Below are 24,975 nucleotides of genomic sequence, written 5' to 3'. Positions count from 1 at the left end.
GAAATTTTAATATAGATATACTGGTATCTGTTCCGTGAAGTCTTAATAATTATCGATTTATTAAAGTTAAAAAATCAAAAGATTTAAAAGAACAAAATGTATTTTGTTTTCAGTAAAGTGCAAATTATGTTCTGGCCTTCAGAAGGCATAGGAGCGTCAGCCCTACTCATGCTAATATCTGCTCATTTTGAGTTTAAATCGGTTGTTTATAGTAATTTCTGTTCTTGTTGGGTTTCATTTATTTATTGATGGTTATGTGTGGTAGTTTTGTGCTTGGAAGGTTGTTTGACTTTACTTCTGCTCATTTTTTGTTTAATGGAGCTCTTTACTTTTCTTTTAATTTTGTGCAAAAAGTATTTTTGAATTAATTAACTAGTTAATAACCAATTAATAGAATTAACTAGTAAATGGAATTAACTATTAAAATTTTTTTTAGAATTTGTGACGAACAGTTGTCATATTGGATTTTATTAATATATCACATTAAGAAATCAAAAAGGAACTATGTCTCTGCTGATAAATTACTGTGGTATAGGCTTCCAAAAAGACGGCAGAATTATCCTGATTTATTTGATTTTTGTGACGAACTGTTGTCATATTAAATGTTGTTAATATGTGAGTTATTTATATTTCGTCTGTTTTTTGGGGGGGTTTTGTGTTTTTTGTGTCTTTTTCTTTTGCCTTTTATTTACATGTTTTGTTAAAATTAGTTTAGTTTCTTTAAGTAGAGCAATTACTTCCGCTGATAGAGGCTTCCGTGCGTGAAGTCAAAATGTTCGGAGCTTTCTTATTATTAAAAGTGTGTTATTGTTTTATCCTCTGTCTTAAAATATTTTACCAGTTTTTTTCTATATTTTCATTTGATTAACCAGTGGTACTACAAGCTCTTTGCAGTACAGAACTATCTGAGCCCGATACACTAATAGAAGTTCTTTCTCCATCCCATCCTTTTCAAAGTCTTTGTCACCTACCAAGAGATTTCTTAACACTTCAAGTCGTATTTTGAAGTCTCATTTTAGTTAACTCCAACTTTGGTGTTTCCAGAATATGTAGAGTAGAAAAGGCTGTCAACAAGTCGTTTTGGGTTTTCTTGGTCGGCATGCAAAATGTTTTGTTTATGTCGGTAAAATAAAATAAATCTAATATAATCTTTCATCTAGGGTATCAAACCTTTTTCTGGTCACTTTGTCGATATTTTAGTAGAAGCGTTCTAAGTATATGGTCTTTGGCAATCCGGAGGACTTTTACTAAGCATATTATGTTTTTCTTCCTTGTCAGATATTCCAGGGAACTAAAGTTAAACATATCCCGAGAATGCAAGACTTATCACGTGAATTTTAGTTTAAATCTTCAAGTACAGACTAAAAGATATTAAACCATAGAATAATTACACAAAATAATGGAACTTAATTTTTTAAGTTCTGGAAAGCCAGGAATATTAATTAGATGCATCATGTAACATACGTGAATTAGGGTAAAAACTACTTTCCGGACGAACTTTTTTTATATATTAAAGAAACCCTTATACTTTCTGTGATATATTAAAGAAAATAATTGAGCCAGGCGAAATAAAACTTCCAGGAATCGACTCAAACATCAAGTTCTGAGAATTTATATAAGTTTTTTTTTTCAGGTAGCTCAACCATTCTCTTTGAAATACTAAATAAATCTTGCGTGAGTGATTTTTTACTCTGATCAATTTAACGATATGCTCTGTTTTTCGTATAACCTCAAAAACCTAATTGTCATTTTTATGTTGTAGCGGCTTGCTGATATTGCTCACACGTTGCTGAAAGAAGCCCCTTACGATGATGCATGCATGTCTAGTATGGGACTGCTGCGATACATGAAGGAGCTTATGCCTGCGTGTGATTGGTCAGCAGAAACGCTGCGTCCCACTTTAATGATGCTCCTGCGTCGGTTGGATAAACTTTTTGTAAAAATTTTCAAGAAGCATATTACCGGAGTAAGTGTATTTAAAAGCTAAGTCTACCTTGAGTTCTAAGCTTTAATCTGTGAGCTCACATAGCTGTCATATGTGTAATTCAGCCTCTTTAAAATTGGATCAGATGATGCTTGGAAAAGCAAAGTCTTGGATGAAATCTCATTTAGTGTTCAATCAACTGTTTAGAGTGTCCGCCACTCCTTTATTGTGTCCATCATAAAGAAAGTGAGAAAATTGGTACTGGCCCTCCCATGGCCCTTCCCGAGAAAAATTCCATGAAAACATGAATACAAAACGAGTGGTTTTTCCGCAACAGTTAAATCTAGTTATTATTTTTTTTAGAATTGGAAGTGTATCTTTAGATACACTTAAGGTATTTTAGCCACACTTATTTTAGCTGAGCTCTGTGTAATACTATGTCTATAACTAAAGAATATAATCGATAATAATATGTCTATTATTTATTACAGCGGTTTTTTCGTTTTTTCCCCTTTTTTAGTTATTGCTGAATCCTATAACTGCATGATTTAGCAACATTTTAATACGCTAAAATAATCGGAAAAACTGAAAATAAAAGACTTGTTTTCCGTGCAAATATATGTAATTCTAAAGAGAAAACGGATTTCTTTGATTTTATTGTTAACGAATTGAATCTTGGTTAGATCTTGTCAGCTTAATTTTTGAAAATTTGTTATTATCGCTTTACAAGCCAAAATTCGTTGAATTGAACTGATTTTTTTTTTAGAAGCAAACTGATTGGAACTCTGCCACGGGGCTTTTGGAAGGGCTCTACATAACTCTGAATCGCCATCCGTATATAGTTCATGTTCAGCACCTCAAGTCTCTCACGGGAACCTGTCAGGTACTGCCTCTCCATCTACTTCTAGCTCTATTTGTATTTCTGCTTCTATTACCTATTAACGTAGTAACAACTTCTTTCTATAATAACGAAGCTAATAACGAAATAATAACGAATAATTTCATTTAACATTTTTTTTTTTTTTACAAGAAATAAACTCTAACCTGACCAACTTCAACTAACCATTTCAATTTGCGTAATCAAACACTAACACTAAGTTGGGTTTAAATTTCTTGTTTAAAACTAGATCAAATAACTGCTTTTAGAGCAATTCTTACTTTGATATTTAATCAAACCAATATAGCAAGCCAAAGAAAGCGAAATGGGGGAAAGATTTCCATACTCTTGGTATTATAGCTTCTAATGTCCATTATAATGGCGCAATTTTCCCCTTCAACACTTTTAGCCAATTATAAAGTTGTTGTTTTTTTTTGTTTGTTTTTTTGTTTTTGTTTTTTTACCTTTAAATAATTGACAGGGTTAAATACACAAAACCTATCCATTCCTTTACCTTTTTTGCAATAGCTATAATACAGTAACTATAACTTTTTTGCCGTAAATAAGCACGACTGACTCTAATGGTAAAGATATTTACGGTTGAAATTATACTTATTATTTCCAAAATACCCGAATGTTGCCAAAATTAATTTTATAATAACTTACAAACAAAACCATGAGTTATTCAAGTCTGATTACATGTTTAAAGTCAATGTAAAAAGTTCTGTTTCAACTACTTATTTTAGTTCTAAAGCACAAAACGAAGTTGATTTGCTCTTCAGTAGAATCTTGTAACATATTTTTCTTTTCCGTATTTTGGGTGTGATGTACAGGGAAAACGGAACATGTGAAAGGCTGATTTGCTGTAATTTTACGTTGCTTAAAAGATTATAAATCCACGCAATCCCGAAAGAGAATCTTAAAATAAGAATGTGTGCACCCTTGTACGCTGAGCATCAGAACGTTTATGCCACGTTCAACATTTTAATATTCTACGTCAAGAACACACGAGAAAACACACGTTGTATGTGTTCTGTGTACTACATTTTGTCTGTGTACTACGCTTTTGCCATCCCTCATATCGTCACGTTGACCTTATTTTGGAATATGTTTACAACTACTGCTAAAAAAATTATCCGGTCTGTATTTTTTCGTTTTGCGGAGTTTCTTTTATATAGGCTATTCCCCTATGGGCTAAAAAATAAACGCCTAGTCTCAGATTATGGGTTAAATGAGCCACTATTTGTGGCGTTGAGGAGCGTAGGGTTTGCTTTTTACGTAAGACGGATAAGTCAAACAGCCTCCATTCTGCTATCTGATGTAGATTTTCTTGCTATTATCTGTGTCTTACTTGTTTTGTCTTTGGTGTTCTGTTATTCAAGGTAGTCTATTTCTATGTGTTCAATTCAATTCAAACTTTTTATTTCCTCCGAATACGAAGAGTAAAAAAAAAAAAACTCTAATCAACAGGCCATAAAATTCTTTTAAACTATATAACAACAAGTACGCAAAGGCCTTCAATCAAACTTACCACACAAATTAACACTTCATTCAATAAATAATAAATTAACACTTCACAAATTAACACTTCATTTAATCATTAATAAAAAAAAATAATAATAATAATAATACAAAATTAATTAAGCTTAACGCGCAGCTTTATATAAATTATGAGAAAAAAGAGGTAATTTGGATAAAAATTTATTTTGCTCTTTCTCCAAACATCAACAGGTTTTTTTATTTATATTTGTTGATTGAAAAAGTATTTGATTGAGATTTAGAAAAGTGGCAAAGGAACTTAGCAAAAATAAAAAATGTGGTTTTTACATGCGCAATATTACTAATTCTAAAAAACGGGAGAAGCGATGAAAAAAGTAAAATCTGAGGCAAAGCGACAGTATTATATACCTGAGCCAGTGATTTCCGAGAAAGAAGATTGCGAAGAAAAATTACTGCCCCGAAACTAGACACTATTCTACTTTTAACTGCTTTAGAAATAGAAGCACGGCATAGAGCTAAAGTTGGTCCATAAACCACCGAGATATAAAAAAGATTCCAACGGTTTTAAAATACTATCATAAATACGAGCAGAAATTTCTGAATTAACGAGATCATTAGCCTTAGGACCAAGAATTAAAAACTGACACTTTTCAGGGCGAAAACGAAGTCCATGCTCACTAAAGACCTTTGCTAAAAAATCCACATTTTGTTGAAGTGACTGAAGTGATCGACTCAAAAGGAGTACATCATCTGCGTAAGCAATTCACTACAGAACATAATCTTTACCATAAATAAAAGTCAACTGAATTTGATCAAATAGCCCCGAAACAGTAATATTGAAAATCCAAGGAGAAATAATGCTTCCTTGCCTCAGCCCCCTATATAACTTAAATAATCACTAAACTGATTCTTCCACTTAATACGAATACGAGAGGAGCCATACCACTTTTTTTTAAACCAAAACTACTGGTAGTGGGACATTATTCTTCAGAAGCGCAGTCATAGCCCAAGAATGGATAATTAAATCATACGCCACCGCAAAATCTAACGCAAGTGTATAAACTCTTTCCCGTTGCTTACAAAAGGATATTATTCTTGAAAGGAGGGTATGAGCAACATCCATGCTTAGACCCTTACGGAACCCAATTTGATTCAGGCCTTGGTTACAAGACTCCAGATATTTTAATAAAACTAACTCAAAAACTTTGCTAATCTGGCACGCAACAGTATGCGGCATGTAATCAGAACATCGATTCGTATTCCCTCCTTTTTTTAAAAGGGGTGAAGTGGTAGCACGAGAAAAGCTAGTTCGAAGAACTCCAGAAGAAAGAATAGTAGTGAAAAGAGTAGCGAGAAGAAGCATCGCTTTGGGGGATGCCCATTTTATATGATTTGAAGGTATACCATCATGATCAAAAGAATGTTTACTTTTTAGAGCTTTAATTGCTGGCGTTACATCTTCAACAGAAACAGATATTTTACTAATTGGGCGGGGCTCTGAAATTTCTTCCGATAATAAAGAGTCAAGCCGTGATTCAACTGCCACACCACCTGATGGAAAAATATGATTATAATGAGTTATCCAATCATCTAGTTTCAGAGAACTATTAGAATCTGGTGAACAATTATTATTACGACGACTAGAATTAACCAAACTCCAAAGCTCATTCTTGTCACTAGTAATCCTTGAACCAATTTCATCTTTTATAATTTTATCGTGCAAACGCAACTCAGCCCGAAAAACGCGTTTAGTTAACTTCATACCATCATAAAGTGGTCCAGATCGCGGTTTTCCCGCGCAATTCCAAAGGTAACAAGCTTGAGATGCATTCTTTTGGCTATGCTTTAAAATCGGGTGAAGGTTCCAACCTAAAACACGAGATCCATGACGGAAAGAATCAGTCGTAAATACTTTATTAGCCCCGACTTTTAAACTATGAACAATTTCAAGGTAAAATAGATCAATATCAATTTGATCAACATCCTTAGAATAATTTACAATTATTTTAGCTAAACGAGCATCTGATTCTTCATGATATTTGCACATTTTTTCCCGATCCAAGATCATTTTATTTACAATTTGACTAGAACGATGGATAATTTTAAAAGATGGAATTTGAAATATTTAAATGAAAAGAAAGGTAAAATGGTCACTAATAGGCATATCCAATCCAACATGAACAGGCTTTGGCAATAACGCTGCATTTGAAACAAGCACATGGTCTAGATTAGAGCATGAACCAGAATTATGGACATACGTAAAATCCGCATCTTTTGAAACTATAGTAAAAACCGAAAACAAAGATAAAAGAGCGGAGGAGCGGACATCAGAAATAGCAAGGTTGCAGTTAAAATACCCACAAGTAAGCCACTGGAAATCTGCTGGAACTTTCACCACAAATAACGATACTTCTAAACATGCAAAATTGAAATCAAAATCCGAATCAATAGTATGATAATTTGTTGGTAAATGGCACGAGAAAACGATAATCCCTGGGGTTCGAATTGCAACAAAATAACGATTAACGGCAAACACTGAAACTGGAATATTATCTCGAATAAATATGCAAACGCCTCGACATGGGCGTCCGCCTGTAGGCGTAGCTGGAAAGATAAAACACTTAAACTGCTGCGACAGGCTCGAAAGAAGACTAGTAGAGTGGTCCAGATGGTGATGCTCTTGCAGACACAAAATATCTAGATCGCGCAGCATAGACTGCAATACATGTTGTTTATCACCAAATCCATTCAGATTCAGATATATAATCTTTGAACTAATTATTTTTCATTCTTTGCAACTTTTTCGGTTAACCGTTTGCAGTGAAAGCTAAATCCAGTATGCTCATGAGATCCACAATGGAAGCGACAAGGTTCATTCTGGCAAGAGTTGTTCCTAGAATGAAAGTATTCACTACCAAGACACTTGAGACAACGTTCCATGCTAGAGTAGCCCGACTATATATGCTCTAGTGACCCGCATTTGTAGGACATTCGTGGTAAAAACTTATAATCAGTAAGCCGGAAATGTTCGTAGCCAATGTGAATCCTATGACGCGAAAAATGAGACTTAGCCGTTGCCAAACGGAAGTATACACGATATGATCTGGAAACACCCATGTGCTGTATCTCTTCGATACCTTGGTTAGAAGCACACACACTCTCTGGATCGATCGGGAAGTCCACTCGTGATAATAAACCGACAATTCTGGATTTGCGAACCTCAGTTTTACCAACCTTTTCATTCAAACAGACTTTCAAGTTTTCGGCGTTTTGTCTTTTCGTATGAACACCCATTTCGGTTGCTGGGATCCTGATTCCTTAGAAAGTGAAATCTGCACTATACCATCAGCTCCATCCAAAGATTTAAGAAAAGCTTTACGCTTTAAGGGATCATCATAATCTTGTGACGGTGAATCTACTACAAGACCCACTGTTTCTGACTCGCTATTCAGCGGAGGCCAAGATTTATCATTAAGTTTTTCTTTATTTATACAGCTCAAAACCTCGCACTGTACTCCGTCACAACACTCTTTCACCACAGTAGGAGTCTCCGCTACCTTACTTGTGACGTAATCAAGTTTATCAATAATGCTAGAAAGATGCTGGTCCCAGGTTTGAATGGCACGGCTAAAGTGAGCATTATGATCCGTATCTATTTCAGGCATCGCATCACTTGCAGTCTTGACGAATTTCAGATTTGGCAACCGAAGGGTTGCATCCTCAGAAATAAGGATGTCTAAAATATCCTGCGATAGGCTTTGCTTAGCAGAGGGACAGCGACGTGCAAGGAGTTTATGCGTGGGATTCACTAGAGATGTTAGGAGGCTTCTAGCTTGATCAAGATGATCAATAGAATAGATGTTTGCACCCGCAGATATACAGGAGGCGGACGAAATTCCTGACTGTAGACAGTGCCGGAAAAGGCTTAAAACTGGTGAATAAACAAGAGTCTCTGAAGGAGGTGGGATCTGCAGGGAAGCAGGTTTATCAGTAAATTTCTCGCAGCAGTCCGAGCACTGATATATTATAATACTGTTTTTCTCAATGCTCTGAAGAATTTCACAGCGGTTATGGCGGAGGCGACCACAACCCCCAGCAAATGTGTTGCAAATAACTGTTCCTCTGGTTGCGAGGCTGAGGCTCTCTTTGCAAACTTTGCCTCCTGTCTTTTACAACTTTTCAGAAGCCATGGCAGCCATTTATCAATTAATAATAATAACAAATATATATCAACTTGGTACTATGTGCTAAGGAAATGGAAGGGGGCTACCCCAAACCACTACCCCGCTTTCGCCTGAGTAAAACTATTACCAGATAAAATCTGTGCTTACGGAAGGTGTTCTCCTCGGTGACCTTAAATCCAAAAAAAAACATTTCATAAACGCTCACAGTCTATCACCGCGTATCGTGCCAAAATTCATTTCATTTCTCATAGCACCCTCCTTCGCGTAATTTAATTTACTTTAATTTATTTCAAACTTAATCCTTATTCCAAACTAAGTCACTGAATGAAATTCAAGCTCAAGCAGTGAATTAATGAATATCAAGAATCTAGGTTAAGTTCAGGTCTAATTCACCAAAAGTCCACTGTTATTTATTCCAAACTAAGTCCCTGAATTAAATGCAAGTTCAAGCAGTGAATTAATGAACATCAAGAAACTAGGTGAAGTTCAAAGCAAGTGAATTAATACTGGTTGAGAGCAAGCTTTAAAGTTCAAGAAATCCAAAACAAATGTTTTCACTTGGGATACTGAAAAGAGACTTTTCTTTCTTTCTCTTCACTTTCTTTTCTACTTCACTTAACACTCTTGTGTGTTCTTAAAACACAACGTGTGTGTTCTTTCACTATTTCTTTCATTGGCATGTCTAGACAGTGTGGTCATTGAACTCATATAGTAACCTCTGAAACCCGAGTTCTGTGTATAAAAGGGTATGTGTGAACTATGGTTATTGTAGAAAATGTACAACTAAACGTTAACATTTATTCCTGAATGCTCTGCTGTCCTTAAAGTCGAATTTAGTGTACTGGAAAGCTTGTATTCCGTTGTTTTAAGTTTGGGTTTCTAAATGTTTAGTGACTTATGCTAAATTCTTGAACATAGACTTAAAAATCACGAAGTAACCTTAAAACTAAACATTCAAATATTGACTTTAATTCATGCAGGATACGCGGTGCATGGAATTAAGGTTAATATGCTGAAAGTCTTATGGTCTATGATTTAAGTTTTGGTTTTCTAAATACATAGCAATAAAAGATACATATTGGACCTAAATCACGGAGCATGAGCTATTAAGTATGCGGGACATCTTTAACCTTAGGTCACTTGACCTTAGAATACACGTGAAGTACGGATAGTTTTTGGATGTTGCGTTTGGTAGATGACATATGGAACTGACCCATCAAAGTAGGTTCTAGAATCAACATTTATAAGATGCGGAATTTAATTTTTTCAGTCTCTTATAATGTGTGAAGCAACATCTATGTCAGCAAGTGGAAATGAGAGTTCTCCTTCGCGGTTAGCTGGAAGTCCAATCCAAAAACATTTGAAGGTGACACCGCCTCCTGGAAGTTTTTGTAGCGTTGCAATGAGATTGATCAGTGCCCAAATCCTGTCTGTATCGGTATGAATTCTCTTGATTATCACTACAAATAATTCAGACTAATGGGTAGCCAAAAAAGGGTAGCCAAAACCCTTTCCTTCTGTTGACACTGCAACTTGGTATATATTATGTGAATAATATTGTTTTTGTGTAAAACTTATGTAATATTGTCTAATTCATTTATCTAATTTCATTCATTTTTTATTCATGGAATTCATTTATTAAACTTCTTGTTCAGATTACTTATGTATATAACATATATACATATAACATATAAACATATAGCGTATATACATATAACATATAAACATATAACATATAGCATATATACATATAACATATAAAACCTCAATAAAATACTATCACTAGTCTTTAAAGGCCAGGCCTGTATGGGGTTAAAATAAGTGCATGGCAACTAATAAAAACACTGAATAATTGGAAAAGAATCATTAAGAATAAAATGCGAAAGATATAGGAAAACACTAAGATAAGGACCTTGGATGACAAATACTTGGTAATGAAGCATAATGAGAATTGAAAAGAGGAGAATGTTAGAAGAATATTGACGGGAAAAAAGCGGAAAAAACAATCAACACAAAAAAAACTATTGCAACTATTTTATTGATGTTTCAAGAAATTAAATGTAAAAACAGGAAAAAGGGGGTTAAGCTTAAAACAAATTGAAAATAAAACAATGTTTATTCATTCTGAACTAATGGCAATTTTAAATTGCTATAGTTAATATCAAGAGAGGGTTTTTTCTGGCATTAGCATGGTTTAGATTTTGTGATGCTTTAATGACGTTTTTAATCTAAGTGCCAATTATTTGTATGAGCTCAAGATGGCAAAATAAGAGTTATTTTGGCAAAAATCTGGCGAAGTTGGTTATTTTGTTTGTTTGAATAACTTATGCTTCATACCAAAGAAGATGGGAAACTAATTAGAAATGAATTTTTAGCAGTTCAACATGAGTGCAGTACAAATTAAGTGCTACTACGGCCCTTGACAAGGCGGTGTTGTCAAATAGAAGTAGACAAATTCAAAACTAAAAGCATAAGTTGAGTTTAATCTCAATTTGTTACAGCATTTAAATTTTTTGAATCTTTTCTTTTGTTGAAGTGAATGCATGAGTTTACCTGCCCATTCCATTCATAGGTATCTCTCAATAAAACCTGTTTATAGGAATTCAGTTTATTTTATATATAATTATACCAAAGGTGCAAAACAAAGGCGACTTTGAATTTTTTTTTCTGGCGGATGGGGGAATAATTTTTCTTCGATTTTGAAGATCGAAGAAAAATTGAAGAGCATGTGGTATCGTTGTTCTTTTCTTTTCTTTTTTATACCTGTCGTCTGGGAGGCTTGCCTTCTGAACTTTACTGCAGTCCAGACAAAATTATGATAAAAAATGTTATAACAGACTTTATTTGAAAAGGATATATTGAGAGAAAAACGAGTACATATACGCCTTTTTGTATGTTTGTATGTCCATTTACATATTTTTTTTCTCTTTGGCAGTGTCTGAACTTGTCATAAAGTTAAGCTGGGTATTATGTGACAATCTAAAGATTACATATTAAGCTCAAAATTTTTAGGGCTGCACAACCCATAGATTTTTTTTGCTTGTTCAAACATCTTACTTCTTCTGTTGTCTCGAGAGGACTCGCTAAGCTTCTTTTGTGCAACCGAAAATACCTTAACTTAGACACAAGATCCTCTAGAGCCATTTATGGCACATATGGTGTCGATGAAGCCTCTGCACTAATCTCGGAGCTGTGCCGCAGCGGCAACGTCTTCCTTTTCTAGCACTGACAATGTATCAGCAATCTATCGATATCAGTCATAAGATCGCCCAAAGGTGTTTTTCAAACAAAATCAGTCTTCATCCGGACATCTGGTACCCAATTGTAAGTTGTCCAAGGAAGGCTGCTTTGTTGCATTCGGAGGACATATCCAAAATTTTCTCACCTCTTCTTTCTTAATGAAATACTATGTTATTACATCATATAATCATTTCTTATGACATCATATATGGTATCATATAAGTATTTTCTTATATTGATTAAAAAAAAAACTTTTCAAAAAATAAGTTTTTCAAAGAAAAGTAAACGATATTTTAAACTTAAGCTCAGCAGATACAAATACCTCTTAAAATTCAAACTCAAAACGACCAGAAATTACTATTAAAGAATAAATAAAACCCAAAACGAACAGAAATTAAATACACAATCATAGCAAAAAACATACAACAAATAATAATATAAATGAATAAATAGATCTTAAAGTGAGTAATGCTTGGATTGAATATGAAAATCAAGCTTCAAACGAAAAATAAATATTTTCCTATTGAACCATAAATGAAACTTAAAACAAACAGAAATTAAATAAACAATCAATGCAAACAAAATTATAGTATATATTAATGTAAATGAATAAATAAATCTTAAAACGAGTGAAACTTAAATTGAATATATAAATCAAGCTTGAATGGAACAAAACTCACTACAAACAAGAGTTTGGGTATCGCCTCCTTCTCTCTAAATCCTACTGCGTCACACAGGTGCCCTCCAATCTCTTTTGACTCTTAAAAAGTGAACTAGAACTTTCAATTTCCAATCAAGTGAGCCCTCACTGAAGTTTATACGAACATTCCTTCCATAAGAACCATATATGCCCCCAGAGAATAAATTATAACCCTTGCCCTGAAGACTGAGGGGGAGTATCCTGCTCAAAGATATAATTTCCAGAACTTTCAACTACGTTGAACAAATGGCTATCTCAAAATTTTTATTGGATATGTTTGGGGAAATGTTGGGCGCGGAAGGGGTGTTAGTTGCCTTCCAAACACTTTCGACTATTAAAAAGGGCACTAGCCATTTAAATTTCCAATCGAATGATCCCTTTTGAAGTTTCTCCGACAATACTTTCTATAAAAGCCTTATATGTCCCAAGGGCATAACTTATAACTCTTGCCCTGAGGGTTGTGGGGGGGGGGGGTTGTCATCCTCAAAAACATAATTTCCAGAATTTTCAACTACTTTGAACAAAATGGTTATCTCAAATTTTGATAGGATTTGTTTGGGGAAAAGGTGGGCGTGAGAGGGGGATTAGTTGCCCTCCAATCACTTTCGACTGTTAAAAGGGAACTAGTCCTTTGAATTTCCAATCGAATGAGTTCTTTTTGAAATTTCTTCGACAAAGCTTTCTATAAAAACCTTATATGCCCCAGGGCATAACTTACAACCCCTGCCCTGAGGGCTGTGGGGGGAATGTCCACCTCTAAAACATAATTTCTATCTAGAAGTCAACTATGTAGAACAAAATGGCTATCTCAAAATTTTTAGTGAATGTGTTTGGGGAAATGGTGGGCATGTAAGGGTTGTTAGTTGCCTTCCAATCACTTTTGATCCTTAAAAAGGGCACTAAAACTCTCGATTTCCAATTGAATGAGCAACCTTTGAAGTTTATACGACGACCCCTTCCATATGAAGTACCTCTGGGAAAAAAAATAAATAAATAATAAAACCTTGGAGCCGTATGGCCTTTACTATAGGCAAAGCTATAGCATCGCCTCTGATGATGTCATGCATAGAATAAATAAGATTGTTGAGTTTTCAGCGCAGCAGTTATTTGTATAATTTAATGTCTGTTGAAAGGACCAAAAAACAAAAATTTGCAGGGGCAGTTACTATCAATTGCGACAACGCCAATATGGACAGCTAAAGCAAAGCTCAATGCTAAATTGTCAAAAATGACAATGAAGAGCAGCAAGTCAAAGAAAATCAACCAGGACAGAGAGAACCAAAACGTGTCAAAATTGAAAATTATAACGATGATGATTGGGTTTGGGCTTCTGACATGGAGATATGTCTTTAATAATGAGAAAAGACAAACCAAGGCAAAAGAAGAAGTTTTTCCCATCACCTGAACAATTAAAAGAAACAAAGATGGTTGTCAATACCTTCCATACCTTATAATCAAAAGCCTGAACTAGATAAACCGTTGGGAGAAAAAGAAGCTTTTGTCCCACCACCTGAAAAACTGAAAGAAATATAGGCTTGCTTATATGTCTTTCATAATGACAAAAGACAAGCCTAGGCAATATTGAAAGGTCCAATATACAAATGTAATTTTACAAAGGCACCAATTATAATTTAAGGTCCATTTGGACGTCATGGCATACAGAACAGGCTAAATTTTTCTGTGTTTATAATATAAGTAAAAGTGAGAATTTATATATAGAAGCCTGCCGCGTATCCCATACCTTTGTTAAAAAAAAACAAAGGTTCGGCGATACGTATTTCATAATGGCGAAAGATAAGCCGAGGTGTAACGAACCAAACTGATTGAAAATGATAGGGATGATGATTGGGTTTTGCATCTTGACATGGATAAGGTCATCAATACCTACCATATTTTTGAAAATCAAAAATATGGACTGAATAAATCGTTGGAAGAAAAAGAAGTTTTTTTTTTCCTACCACCTGAACAATTATAAGAAACAAAAGGTTCAGCGGTACGTCTTTCATAATGACAAAAAAAAGCCAAGGCAAAAGAAGAAGTTTTTGTCCCACCATCTGAACAATTATTAGAAGACAAGCGACAGTAAAAATCTATACATAGAAGCCTGCCGCGTGCCGAGTGCCGGGTCCCGGTGGTGAAGCCTTACATATATATATATATATATATATATATATATATATATATATATATATATATATATATATATATATATATATATATATATATATATATATATATATATATATATATATATATATATATATATATATATATATGGTATTATATATATATATATATATATATATATATATATATATATATGTACGGCTTCACCACCGGGACCCGGCACTCGGCGCGCGGCAGGCTTCTATGTATAGATTTTTACTGTCGCTTGTCTTCTAATAATTGTTCAGATGGTGGGACAAAAACTTCTTCTTTTGCCTTGACTTTTTTTGTCATTGTCCTCTATATATATATAATATATATATATATATATATATATATATATATATATATATATATATATATATATATATATATATATATATATATATATATATATATATATATATGTACGGCTTCACCACCGGGACCCGGCACTCGGCACGCGGCAGGCTTCTATGTATAGATTTTTACTGTCGCTTGTCTTCTAATAATTGTTCAGATGGTGGGACAAAAACTTCTTCTTTTGCCTTGACTTTTTTTTTGTCATTGTCCTCTAATATATATATAATATATATATATATATATATATATATATATATATATATATATATATATATATATATATATATATATATATATATATATATATATATATATATATATATATATATATATATATATATATATATATATATATATATATATATATATATATATATATATATATATATATGTATATATATATAGTACCGGGCCCACTCGGCACGCAGCAGGCTTCTTTACATGGATCCTAATTGTTGCTTGTCTTCTAACCGCAGACTATTTGAGAGAATTTGCTGTCATTTCATATTGCAGTCTTTTAGAAGATATTTGATTATTAAAGCAAGCCCGATTTTGAACAACGATTTTTAACAACGGTATCTCAAAAGTTTCAAACTTTTGGTTTTCATTTTTAAGATTTTTGAATTGTTGTAATCCCTTGTTAAAATAAATACTAATATTTTGTAATTACCAGTCACCGGGCCCAGGCACTTGGCACGCGGAAGACTTTTATACATGGATTCTCATTGTCGCTTGTCTTCTTATTCTAGTTTTTGAATTTTCGTAATTCCTTGTTAAAGTATATACAAATATTTTTGCAATTACCAGTTTTTTGCTCTTTATGCAAATTAATGTCTTTTCATACTGAAATCTGTTCAAAGATATTTGATTATTGCAGCTACTCCGATTTCTAACATCGATATGTACTAAGCTTCAAACTTTTGGTTTTCTTATAACTTTTTTTGAATTGTTGTAATCCCTTGTCAAAATAGAGAATCATCATTTGTAATACTTGAAAATTTTCGTTTTTTGGGCCCTCCTACTGGCATTATACAACTGGTTGCGTTCAAACCTGTAAGCTTAATCACGTAGTGAGTTGATTTTATCTAACAAAAAAACAAACTAATTCTAAAATTTTCAGGTATTTTTCGAGTTTGAATTCAAATATTAAAATCATTGCTCTGGCACCGTAAATGTTTTTGTAGTTTACATAATAACTTTAGCGATTCTGAACTGACCTTAAAAAATTTTTCAACTGTTTTTCATGTCTTAAAAAGACATTGATTATACTTATAAGAAAATTGGTAATGATCTTTTTCTAACAACGATTTCTACTAAGCTTCTTACTTTTGGTTTTATATTTTAAGGTTTTTGAATTGTTGTAATCCCTTTTTAAAATATATACAAATGATTTTGCAATTTTCAGTTTTTTGCTGTTTACGCAATTTAATGTCTTTTCATACTGATTTCTATTCAAATATATAACGATTTCTACTAAGCTTCAAACTGTTTGCTTTCTTTTTTAAGGTTTTTTATTGTTGTAATCCCTTGTCAAAATATATGCAAATATTTTTGCAATTACCAGTTTTTTGCCTTTTTTTTAGAGTTTAAAAAAGTTTTAATAGAGACCAAATTCTTTCTAATGGTTAAACAATTTCACTATAAAAAAAAAATAGAATTGAAATAATTTTTAAGCAAACGATTCCAAATTTCTTGTAAGAAATGAAATGAGAAATTTTGGCTAGTGATAAATTTTCTTTAGTGACTGAGAACATTCAAAGGCCAAGTGCCCAATTAACACCCTGGACAAGTAGTAAAATCACTGGCTGCCATACTAACCATCTGGTCCAGTCTAGCAGCTGACCATACAGAACGTGGGGCTTCTCCCATGGATTGGTAACGATTCCTCTGAGGTCAACTTTCTCCTTGCAGTAAGGACAGGTTTCCTTCTTTCCAATAATGCACCAGCCACGGATACAAAACTCATGAAATACATGATTACAAGGGAGTCTAAAAGTTTTTTCAAGGACCGCATCATCATTGTTGAGCACAAGGAGTCTATTGCCACACACTGCACACATATTCTCTTCTAAACTACGACTAGGAATACCATCAGGAACATAATACCCTATATTTGTTGCCACTCTATCAGCACACATTTCGGCTAAATCTCTTCCTAGCACTGCGAAGTATGAGCCATAAAATATAAGTAAACACCCCAAATCCAGCCGATGTCAAAAGAACCAAAGAACTTTGGAGAGAACTCCAAAGACCAAATTCAATCCACAAAAAGATGCAATTATAACGGCGTATCCAAAAATTATAACGGCAATTATAATGGCGTATCCAAAAATACCCAGACCACTACTCAGTAAGTGAATAATGTAAAACCATTTGTAGACCCTCCTGGGGGTCGCTCCATGCAAAGGCTTTTCTAATGCCTTTCTTACAACTAGTAACGTAACGCATGAGAATAGTAACCAACAAAATACGAATCTCCAAAACTGGCTTCTGATGCTAAGAACAAATGGAATTAACCACATTCCAATAAATGTTACAAATCGATAAGATCTGTAATGTCTCTTCCTCCATTGTATCAATATGAACTGTCCTGCAATCAAGCTGAAAATCAGTATTAAAGGCATTTCTAGATCCATAGCTTCATGGGCTTTATTTGCAGCTCTGAGGGATTCACGCTTTCTAACTTTCTCATGATAAGCATGAAGTCCATTGTGCAGTTTTGTAATGTTTTCAGAGTCCACCAACACAACTTGAGGATCTTGTTAACCAGGGTCAAGTAGCTGAGTATCATTGTCTGTTAAAGCCATGTTTATGAAACGAAAATAAAGCAGATATAGATCTCTTAGAGAGTAGATGCAGCCTTCGTTTTGCTGCTTTTCCTGATGAATTTAGGTCAAGAAGGCATAAAATCAAAATCAAAAATCAAGCTTGGGAATTCTTGAAGTTAAATTTTTCATATTTAAAATTCATTTTTGATACTGAGTATATTTTTGCAATTAACAGTTTTTTGCTCTTTAAGCAATTTAATATAAACTTCTCCATATATGAAAATCTTCAATTTTTCCACATAAGTGTGGCAAGTGTGACAACGTCATTGCAATACTGATGTATATAAAAATGGCTTCAAAATTGTCAGGTATTTTACTAGTTTGAATTAAAGCATTAAAATTATTGCTCAGACACCATCAATATTTTTGCAGTTTGCATAATTACTTTAGTGATTCTGAACTGAACTTAAAAAAAGTTTTCAATTTTTTTTCGTGTCTTGAATACTTTCCATTTGTATTTTTATATGCGTCATAGGTAAAAACGATACATTCACTCTTGTGGGGGGGGGAGGAGAATGATATAATTCATCAAACTTTGGTTTTCTTTTTTGAGGTTTTTGAATTGTTGTAATCCCTTGTTATATATATATATATATATATATATATATATATATATATATATATATATATATATATATATATATATATATATATATATATATATATATATATATATATATATATATATATATATATATATATATATATATATATATATATATATATATATATATATATATATATATATATATAGTTCTAGGCGTTTACCCCCCCCCCCCGGAAAATACCTCCCGCGGAAAATACCCCCCGCGGAAAATATCCCCCCGCGGAAAAAGACTCCCCCCCCCGCGGAAAATACCCCCCCCCCGGGAAATACCCTCACCCCCTTGGAAAATCCCCCCCCCCCCCGTTGAAAATAAGGCTTTCCAAATTTGAGAATTTAATTTTTTTTTTTGATACTGAGTATATTTTTGCAATTAACATTTTTATGCTCTTTAAGCAATTTAATATGAACTTCTCCATGCATGAAAATCTTCAATTTTTCCACATAAGTGTGCCAAGTGTGACAACGTCATTGCAATACTGATGTATATAGAAATGGCTTCAAAATTGTCAGGTATTTTACTAGTTTGAGTTAAAACATTAAAATTATTGCTCAGACACCATAAATATTTTTGCAGTTTACATAATAACTTTAGCGATTCTGAACTGAACTTAAAAAAGTTTTTAATTTTTTTTCATGTCTTAAATACTTTCCATTTGTAATTTTATATGCGTCATAGGTAAAAACGATACATTCACTCTTGTGGGGGGGGGAGGAAAATGATATAATTCATCAAACTTTGGTTTTCTTTTTTAAGGTTTTTGAATTGTTGTAATCCCTTGTTAAATCCCTTGATAAATCCCTATCGTTTTTTTGGGCCAGAATATTCCAGGATGCCAATTTTCCCGAAAAAATATAGAGCCGTTTTCGAAAAACAAAATAAATTCACAATTATTACTCACTTATAAAGATAGTATATATATATATATATATATATATATATATATATATATATATATATATATATATATATATATATATATATATATATATATATATATATATATATATATATATATATATATATATATATATATAGTTCTAGGCGTTTACCCCCCCCCCCAGAAAATACCTCCCGCGGAAAATACCCCCCCCCCCCCTCGGAAAATAAGGCTTTCCAAATTAGAGAATTTTATTTATTTTTTTTTTTATTTCCGTAGGGGAAGGAGTTTTGGTACTTGTGTATTATGCACCACTCATTCAAGTTTATGCTGTGTAAATTCGAGAACCCACTGGTTTTTTTTTTTTTGTGTTAGTTTCTTCGCTACTTTAGAAATAAATTTGGGCTATAGATTTGCACACTAGGGGGGGGGGGGTGAAGTATAGCGGGTCTGCTGGGGGGGTTAAAATAGGTACAATTATTCTGCATATTACGAAGTAAGAATTGTTTTCTTTTGACTTCAAACTATCCAAATACGTAACCCCCCCCCCCCGCTTATGTGCAAATATATAGCCCAAATTATGTGTTTCCCATATATTCTGTCACTAATCTCCTTCCCCTTAATTGCCGGGGGGTAAACGCCGGCCACCATATATATATATATATATATATATATATATATATATATATATATATATATATATATATCGCTTAAAAAAAGAGTTACCTTGTTTGTTTTGAATTTCCGTTTTATTCGTGATTTTTTTTTTTTTTTTTTTTTTTTTTAATACCACTTAATATACGTATATATATATATATATATATATATATATATATATATATATATATATATATATATATATGTATATAAATGTATATATATATATATATATATATATATATATATATATATATATATATATATATATATATATATATATATATATGTATATACATATATATATATATATATATATATATATATATATATATATATATATATATATATATATATATATATATATATATATATATATATATATATATTCTAAATGTAAGTTCGTTTTCGTTTCAGATGTATACGCACATTTCTATGGTAAGTCCATTTGCTTTTAATTTGAGCCTTTTTATTGCTTGTCTGCATTTTAACATAAGGCATCATGTCCATCAAATAAATGTCCTTTTTAAGCTAAAGTAATTCCCACTTTGGGACTCTCTGTTTCACGCATCCCCCGTTTACTCTTAAACACCGTTTGTATACCTTCTTAAATAAATGCCCGTTTACTCTTTAATATCTTTTGACCTATCCTCGGTAAATTCTCGATGTCCCGCTAATTAGCTTAACTGGAAATTAGCCGGTCTAGTGGTGACTGATTGGCTGGTCAAAATCCAGTGTTTCACAATTAACAACGGTGGGGTAATAAAGAAGAGTGCAGGCCATTGATTTTGAGTAATGGGGCACACATGCCCACCCCTTGATCTTTATGATTGGCTGAAGTCTCTTGAGCCATACCTCCGCACGCTTCATTCCAGATAGAAGGTAGTAGAGGAGTACGTTTTGTGAGCTTGATCTGTAAATAGTAGTATTTTTTCTCTTTTCTACATTGGTGTCCTTTATCAGTCATTTGACTGGGTAGAGAGAGAGAGAGAGTAAAGAATATTTGGAGCATAAGAAAAAGGTCTTATAATTTTTTGAGATATAGTCCCCGAGGGAAGATAAGATTTTGGGAAGGAGGATTACGGGCTTGTGACACTCTTGGCCAAATACTGTAGCACTTACTCCCCACAGATAGTACACTTGTAGTAGCTGTACCGGTCATAGCTCTTGCCACACTACAGCACAAATACCGTGAGGGCAGAATTTGTAGAAGTCTGTGACCCGTCACAGGTGGTCTGCGAGAGACCGTAGGTTGCGATACATAAACTAGTTACATCAACGCTGGCACTAGTGGTGCTAGACTATGAACACTGGTACCATTCTGGCTCAGTATTACAAATACTAGCAGCAGCAATTGTCAAAATACAAATACTGGCGCTAGTGTGGCCCTGTAATACAATTAAAGCTATTATATGCTTTGTCTAGTGCTTGTTCTGCTTGAGCTTAAAACGACATGCGTTTCTAAAACCATCAATGCTTTCAAGATGCCGGTAGAAATTGGACAGTTACGCTTAATGCTTTCGATATCACTGAGCTTATTTATTATTTTTACATATTTTTTTATGTCAATTTGTATCTTTAAAAAAAGTTTGTTAAAAAAAAAATTCATTGCCTATTCATATTCTCTTTGTCAAACTTGTCATTTGCTGCGAAAAATTGTCTATACATTTCTTTTTTCGTCTATATTCTTTTTGGACACTTGTAAGGAGTTCCGAATCTCTCAGTTAAAAATTACTTAATCTCTTTTCCAGTATACAATAACCACTGCTTCGATGTTACCATCATAGGGTTAAAAGATAAAGTAGAATTTTATAACCGAAGAAATTATTCTGCTATTTGAGAAGAGGTGTGGAAAATCTGAATATTTATTTTTCAAAAATGCTAAATTTTTATGGTCTTAATTTAATTATGTCATCACCTTTACGGTGGGTTTCACTCTTTTGTGGGATCCTGCTAATTTTCTTGTTGAATTTTCCTTTCATGGCCACCTGCATCTATCGCAAAGTCGCTTTGTTTGGTGTTTTTTACAAAGTCTTCACTAATATGAACACATTACATTAGGTTATTATATGGACCTTTTACATCGAAAACAAGACCAGTAGATAGTGTTTTTCTTGTTGTTCTCTTTTTTTCACCTTAGTCCTCCATTATCTCAGAATTGGGGTATGTTCTCCTCAGATTTGCTATGCCAATGAAATAGTTTTTACTCATGAGTCTTCTTTTGTTTTAATCGTGCTGTGTACCTTCAACCTTAGAGGATAAAGAGGTTAGGGAAAAAGGGTGAGGCGAAGAGCAATGAGAAATTGACTCACGTTTCATCCTCAAGAGATAATCTTTTCAAATTACTGATTTTAAGTAGGCGGCTTCCTGTAGCCTAAAAAGGAAACCTAGATAGCTGAAGTGGAGATATTATCTTTTCTTTGTTTTTAGTTTTCAAATTTCGGAGAAATTTAGAGAAAAACGAAACCTAGATAGCTGAAGTGGATATACTATCTTTTCTTTGTTTTTAGTTTTCAAATTTCGGAGAAATTTAGAGAAAAACGAAACCTAGATAGCTGAAGTGGATATATTATCATGTCTTTGATTTTATTTTTCAAATTTTGGATAAATTTAGAGAAAAATCTTTCTTTGTTTTTAGTTTTAAATTTCGGAGAAATTTAGTGAAAAATGAAACCTAGATAGCTGAAGTGGATATATTATCTTTTCTTTGTTTTTAGTTTTCAAATTTCGGAGAAATTTAGAGAAAAATGACACCTAGATAGCTGCAGTGGATATATTATCTATTCTTTGATTTTAGTTTTCAAATTTCGGAGAAATTTAGATAAAAATGAAACCTAGATAGCTGAAGTGGATATATTATCTTTTCTTTGTTTTTAAACTTCGGAGAAATTTAGAGAAAAATTAAACCTAGATAGCTGAAATGGATATACTATCTTTGTTTTGTTTTTAGTTTTCAAATTCCGGAGAAATTTAGAGAAAAAATGATACCTAGGTAGCTGAAGTGGATATATTATCATGTTTTTGATTTTATTTTTCAAATATCTGAGAAATTTAGAGAAAAATGAAACCTAGATAGCTGAAGTGGATATATTATCTTTTCTTTGTTTTTAGTTTTCAAATTTCGGAGAAATTTAGAGAAAAATGAAAACTAGATAGCTGAAGTGGATATATTATCTTTTCTTTGATTTTAGTTTTCAAATTTCTGAGAAATTTAGAGAAAAATGAAACCTAGATAGCTGAAGTGGATACATTATCTTTTCTTTGATTTTATTTTTCAAATTTCGGAGACATTTAGAGAAAAATGAAACCTAGATAGCTGAAGTGGATATATTATCTTTTCTTTGTTTTTAGTTTTTATATTTCGGAGAAATTTAGAGAAAAATGAAACCTAGATAGCTGAAGCGGATATATTATATTTTCTTTGTTTTTAGTTTTCAAATTTCGGAGAAATTTAGAGAAAAATTAAACCTAGATAGCTGAAGTGGATATATTATCATTTCTTTGATTTTATTTTGCAAATTTCGAAGAAATTTAGAGACAAATGAAACCTAGATAGCTGAAGCGCATATATTATCTTTTCTTTGTTTTTAATTTTTAAATTTCAGAGAAATTTAGAGAAAAATGGAACCTAGATAGCTGAAGTGGATATATTATCTTTTCTTTGTTTTTAGTTTTCAAATTTCGGAGAAATTTAGAGAAAAATGAAACCTAGATAGCTGAAGTGGATATATAATCTTTTCTTTGATTTTAGTTTTCAAATTTCGGAGAAATTTAGAGAAAAATGAAACCTAGATAGCTGAAGTGGATATATCATCTTTTCTTTGATTTTAGTTTTCAAATTTTGGAGAAATTTAGAGAAAAATGAAACCTAGATAGCAGAAGTGGATATATCATCTTTTCTTTGATTTTAGTTTTCAAATTTCGGAGAAATTTAGGGAAAAATGAAACCTAGATAGCTGATGTGGATATATTATCTTTTCTTTGTTTTTAGTTTTCAAATTTTGGAGAAATTTAGAGAAAAATGAAACCTAGATAGCAGAAGTGGATATATTATCTTTTCTTTGATTTAGTTTTCAAATTTCGGAGAAATTTCGGTAAAAATGAAACCTAGATAGCTGAAGTGGATATATTATCTTTTCTTTGTTTTTAGTTTTCAAATTTCGGAGAAATTTAGAGAAAAATGAAACCTAGATAGCTGAAGTGGATATATTATCTTTTCTTTGATTTTAGTTTTCAAATTTCGGAGAAATTTAGAGAAAAATGAAACCTAGATAGCTGAAGTGGATATATTATCTTTTCTTTGATTTTAGTTTTCAAATTTCGGAGAAATTTAGAGAAAAATTAAACCTAGATAGCTGAAGTGGATATATTATTTTTTCTTTGATTTTATTTTTCAAATTTTGCAGACATTTAGAGAAAAATGAAACCTAGATTGCTGAAGCGCATATATTATCTTTTCTTTGTTTTTAATTTTTAAATTTCGGAGAAATTTAAAGCAAAATGAAACCTAGATAGCTGAAGTGGATATATTATCTTTTCTTTATTTTTAGTTTTCAAATTTCGGAGAAATTTAGAGAAAAATGAAACCTAGATAGCTGAAGTGGATATATTATCTTTTCTTTGATTTTAGTTTTCAAATTTCGGAGAAATTTAGAGAAAAATGAAACCTAGATAGCTGAAGTGGATACATTATCTTTTCTTTGATTTTACTTTTCAAATTTCGGAGAAAGTTAGAGAAAAATGAAACCTAGACAGCTGAAGTGGATATATTATCTTTTCTTTGTTTTTAGTTTTCAAATTTCGGTAAAATTTAGAGAAAAATGAATCCTATATAGCTGAAGTGGATATATTATCTTTTCTTTGATATTAGTTTTCAAATTTTGGAGAAATTTAGAGAAAAATGAAACCTAGATAGCAGAAGTGGATATATTATTTTTTCTTTGATTTTAGTTTTCAAATTTCGGAGAAATTTAGGGAAAAAGGAAACCTAGATAGCTGATGTGGATATATTATCTTTTCTTTGTTTTTAGTTTTCGAATTTCGGAGAAATTTAGAGAAAAATGAAACTTAGA

At 32.5% G+C, this 24,975-nt stretch overlaps 1 protein-coding gene and 1 pseudogene across 2 annotated transcripts in view; one reads left to right on the top strand and one right to left on the bottom strand.

Moving 5' to 3' along the window:
• The window catches only part of unc80 (unc80, NALCN channel complex subunit), a 380,168-nt gene that overhangs the window by 306,363 nt on the left and 48,830 nt on the right, over positions 1-24,975 (top strand). For both annotated transcript variants that reach the window (XM_089101793.1, XM_089101792.1), the window contains 4 exons: positions 1,763-1,966; positions 2,691-2,807; positions 9,756-9,923; positions 20,321-20,341. In XM_089101793.1, coding sequence (XP_088957919.1) covers positions 1,763-1,966; positions 2,691-2,807; positions 9,756-9,923; positions 20,321-20,341 — 510 coding nt within the window. The remainder of the gene's footprint in view (positions 1-1,762; positions 1,967-2,690; positions 2,808-9,755; positions 9,924-20,320; positions 20,342-24,975) is intronic.
• LOC148943601 (E3 ubiquitin ligase Rnf121 pseudogene) lies at positions 16,688-17,740 on the bottom strand (annotated as a pseudogene).

This window comes from Artemia sp. Qi Xiang Cuo, chromosome 15 (assembly GCF_049724085.1).
Source record: "Artemia sp. Qi Xiang Cuo chromosome 15, ASM4972408v1, whole genome shotgun sequence".
NCBI lineage: Eukaryota > Metazoa > Arthropoda > Branchiopoda > Anostraca > Artemiidae > Artemia > Artemia sp. Qi Xiang Cuo.
The sequence above is the reverse complement of the archived record's forward strand: the minus strand, read 5'-3'. Positions and strand labels throughout refer to the sequence as shown.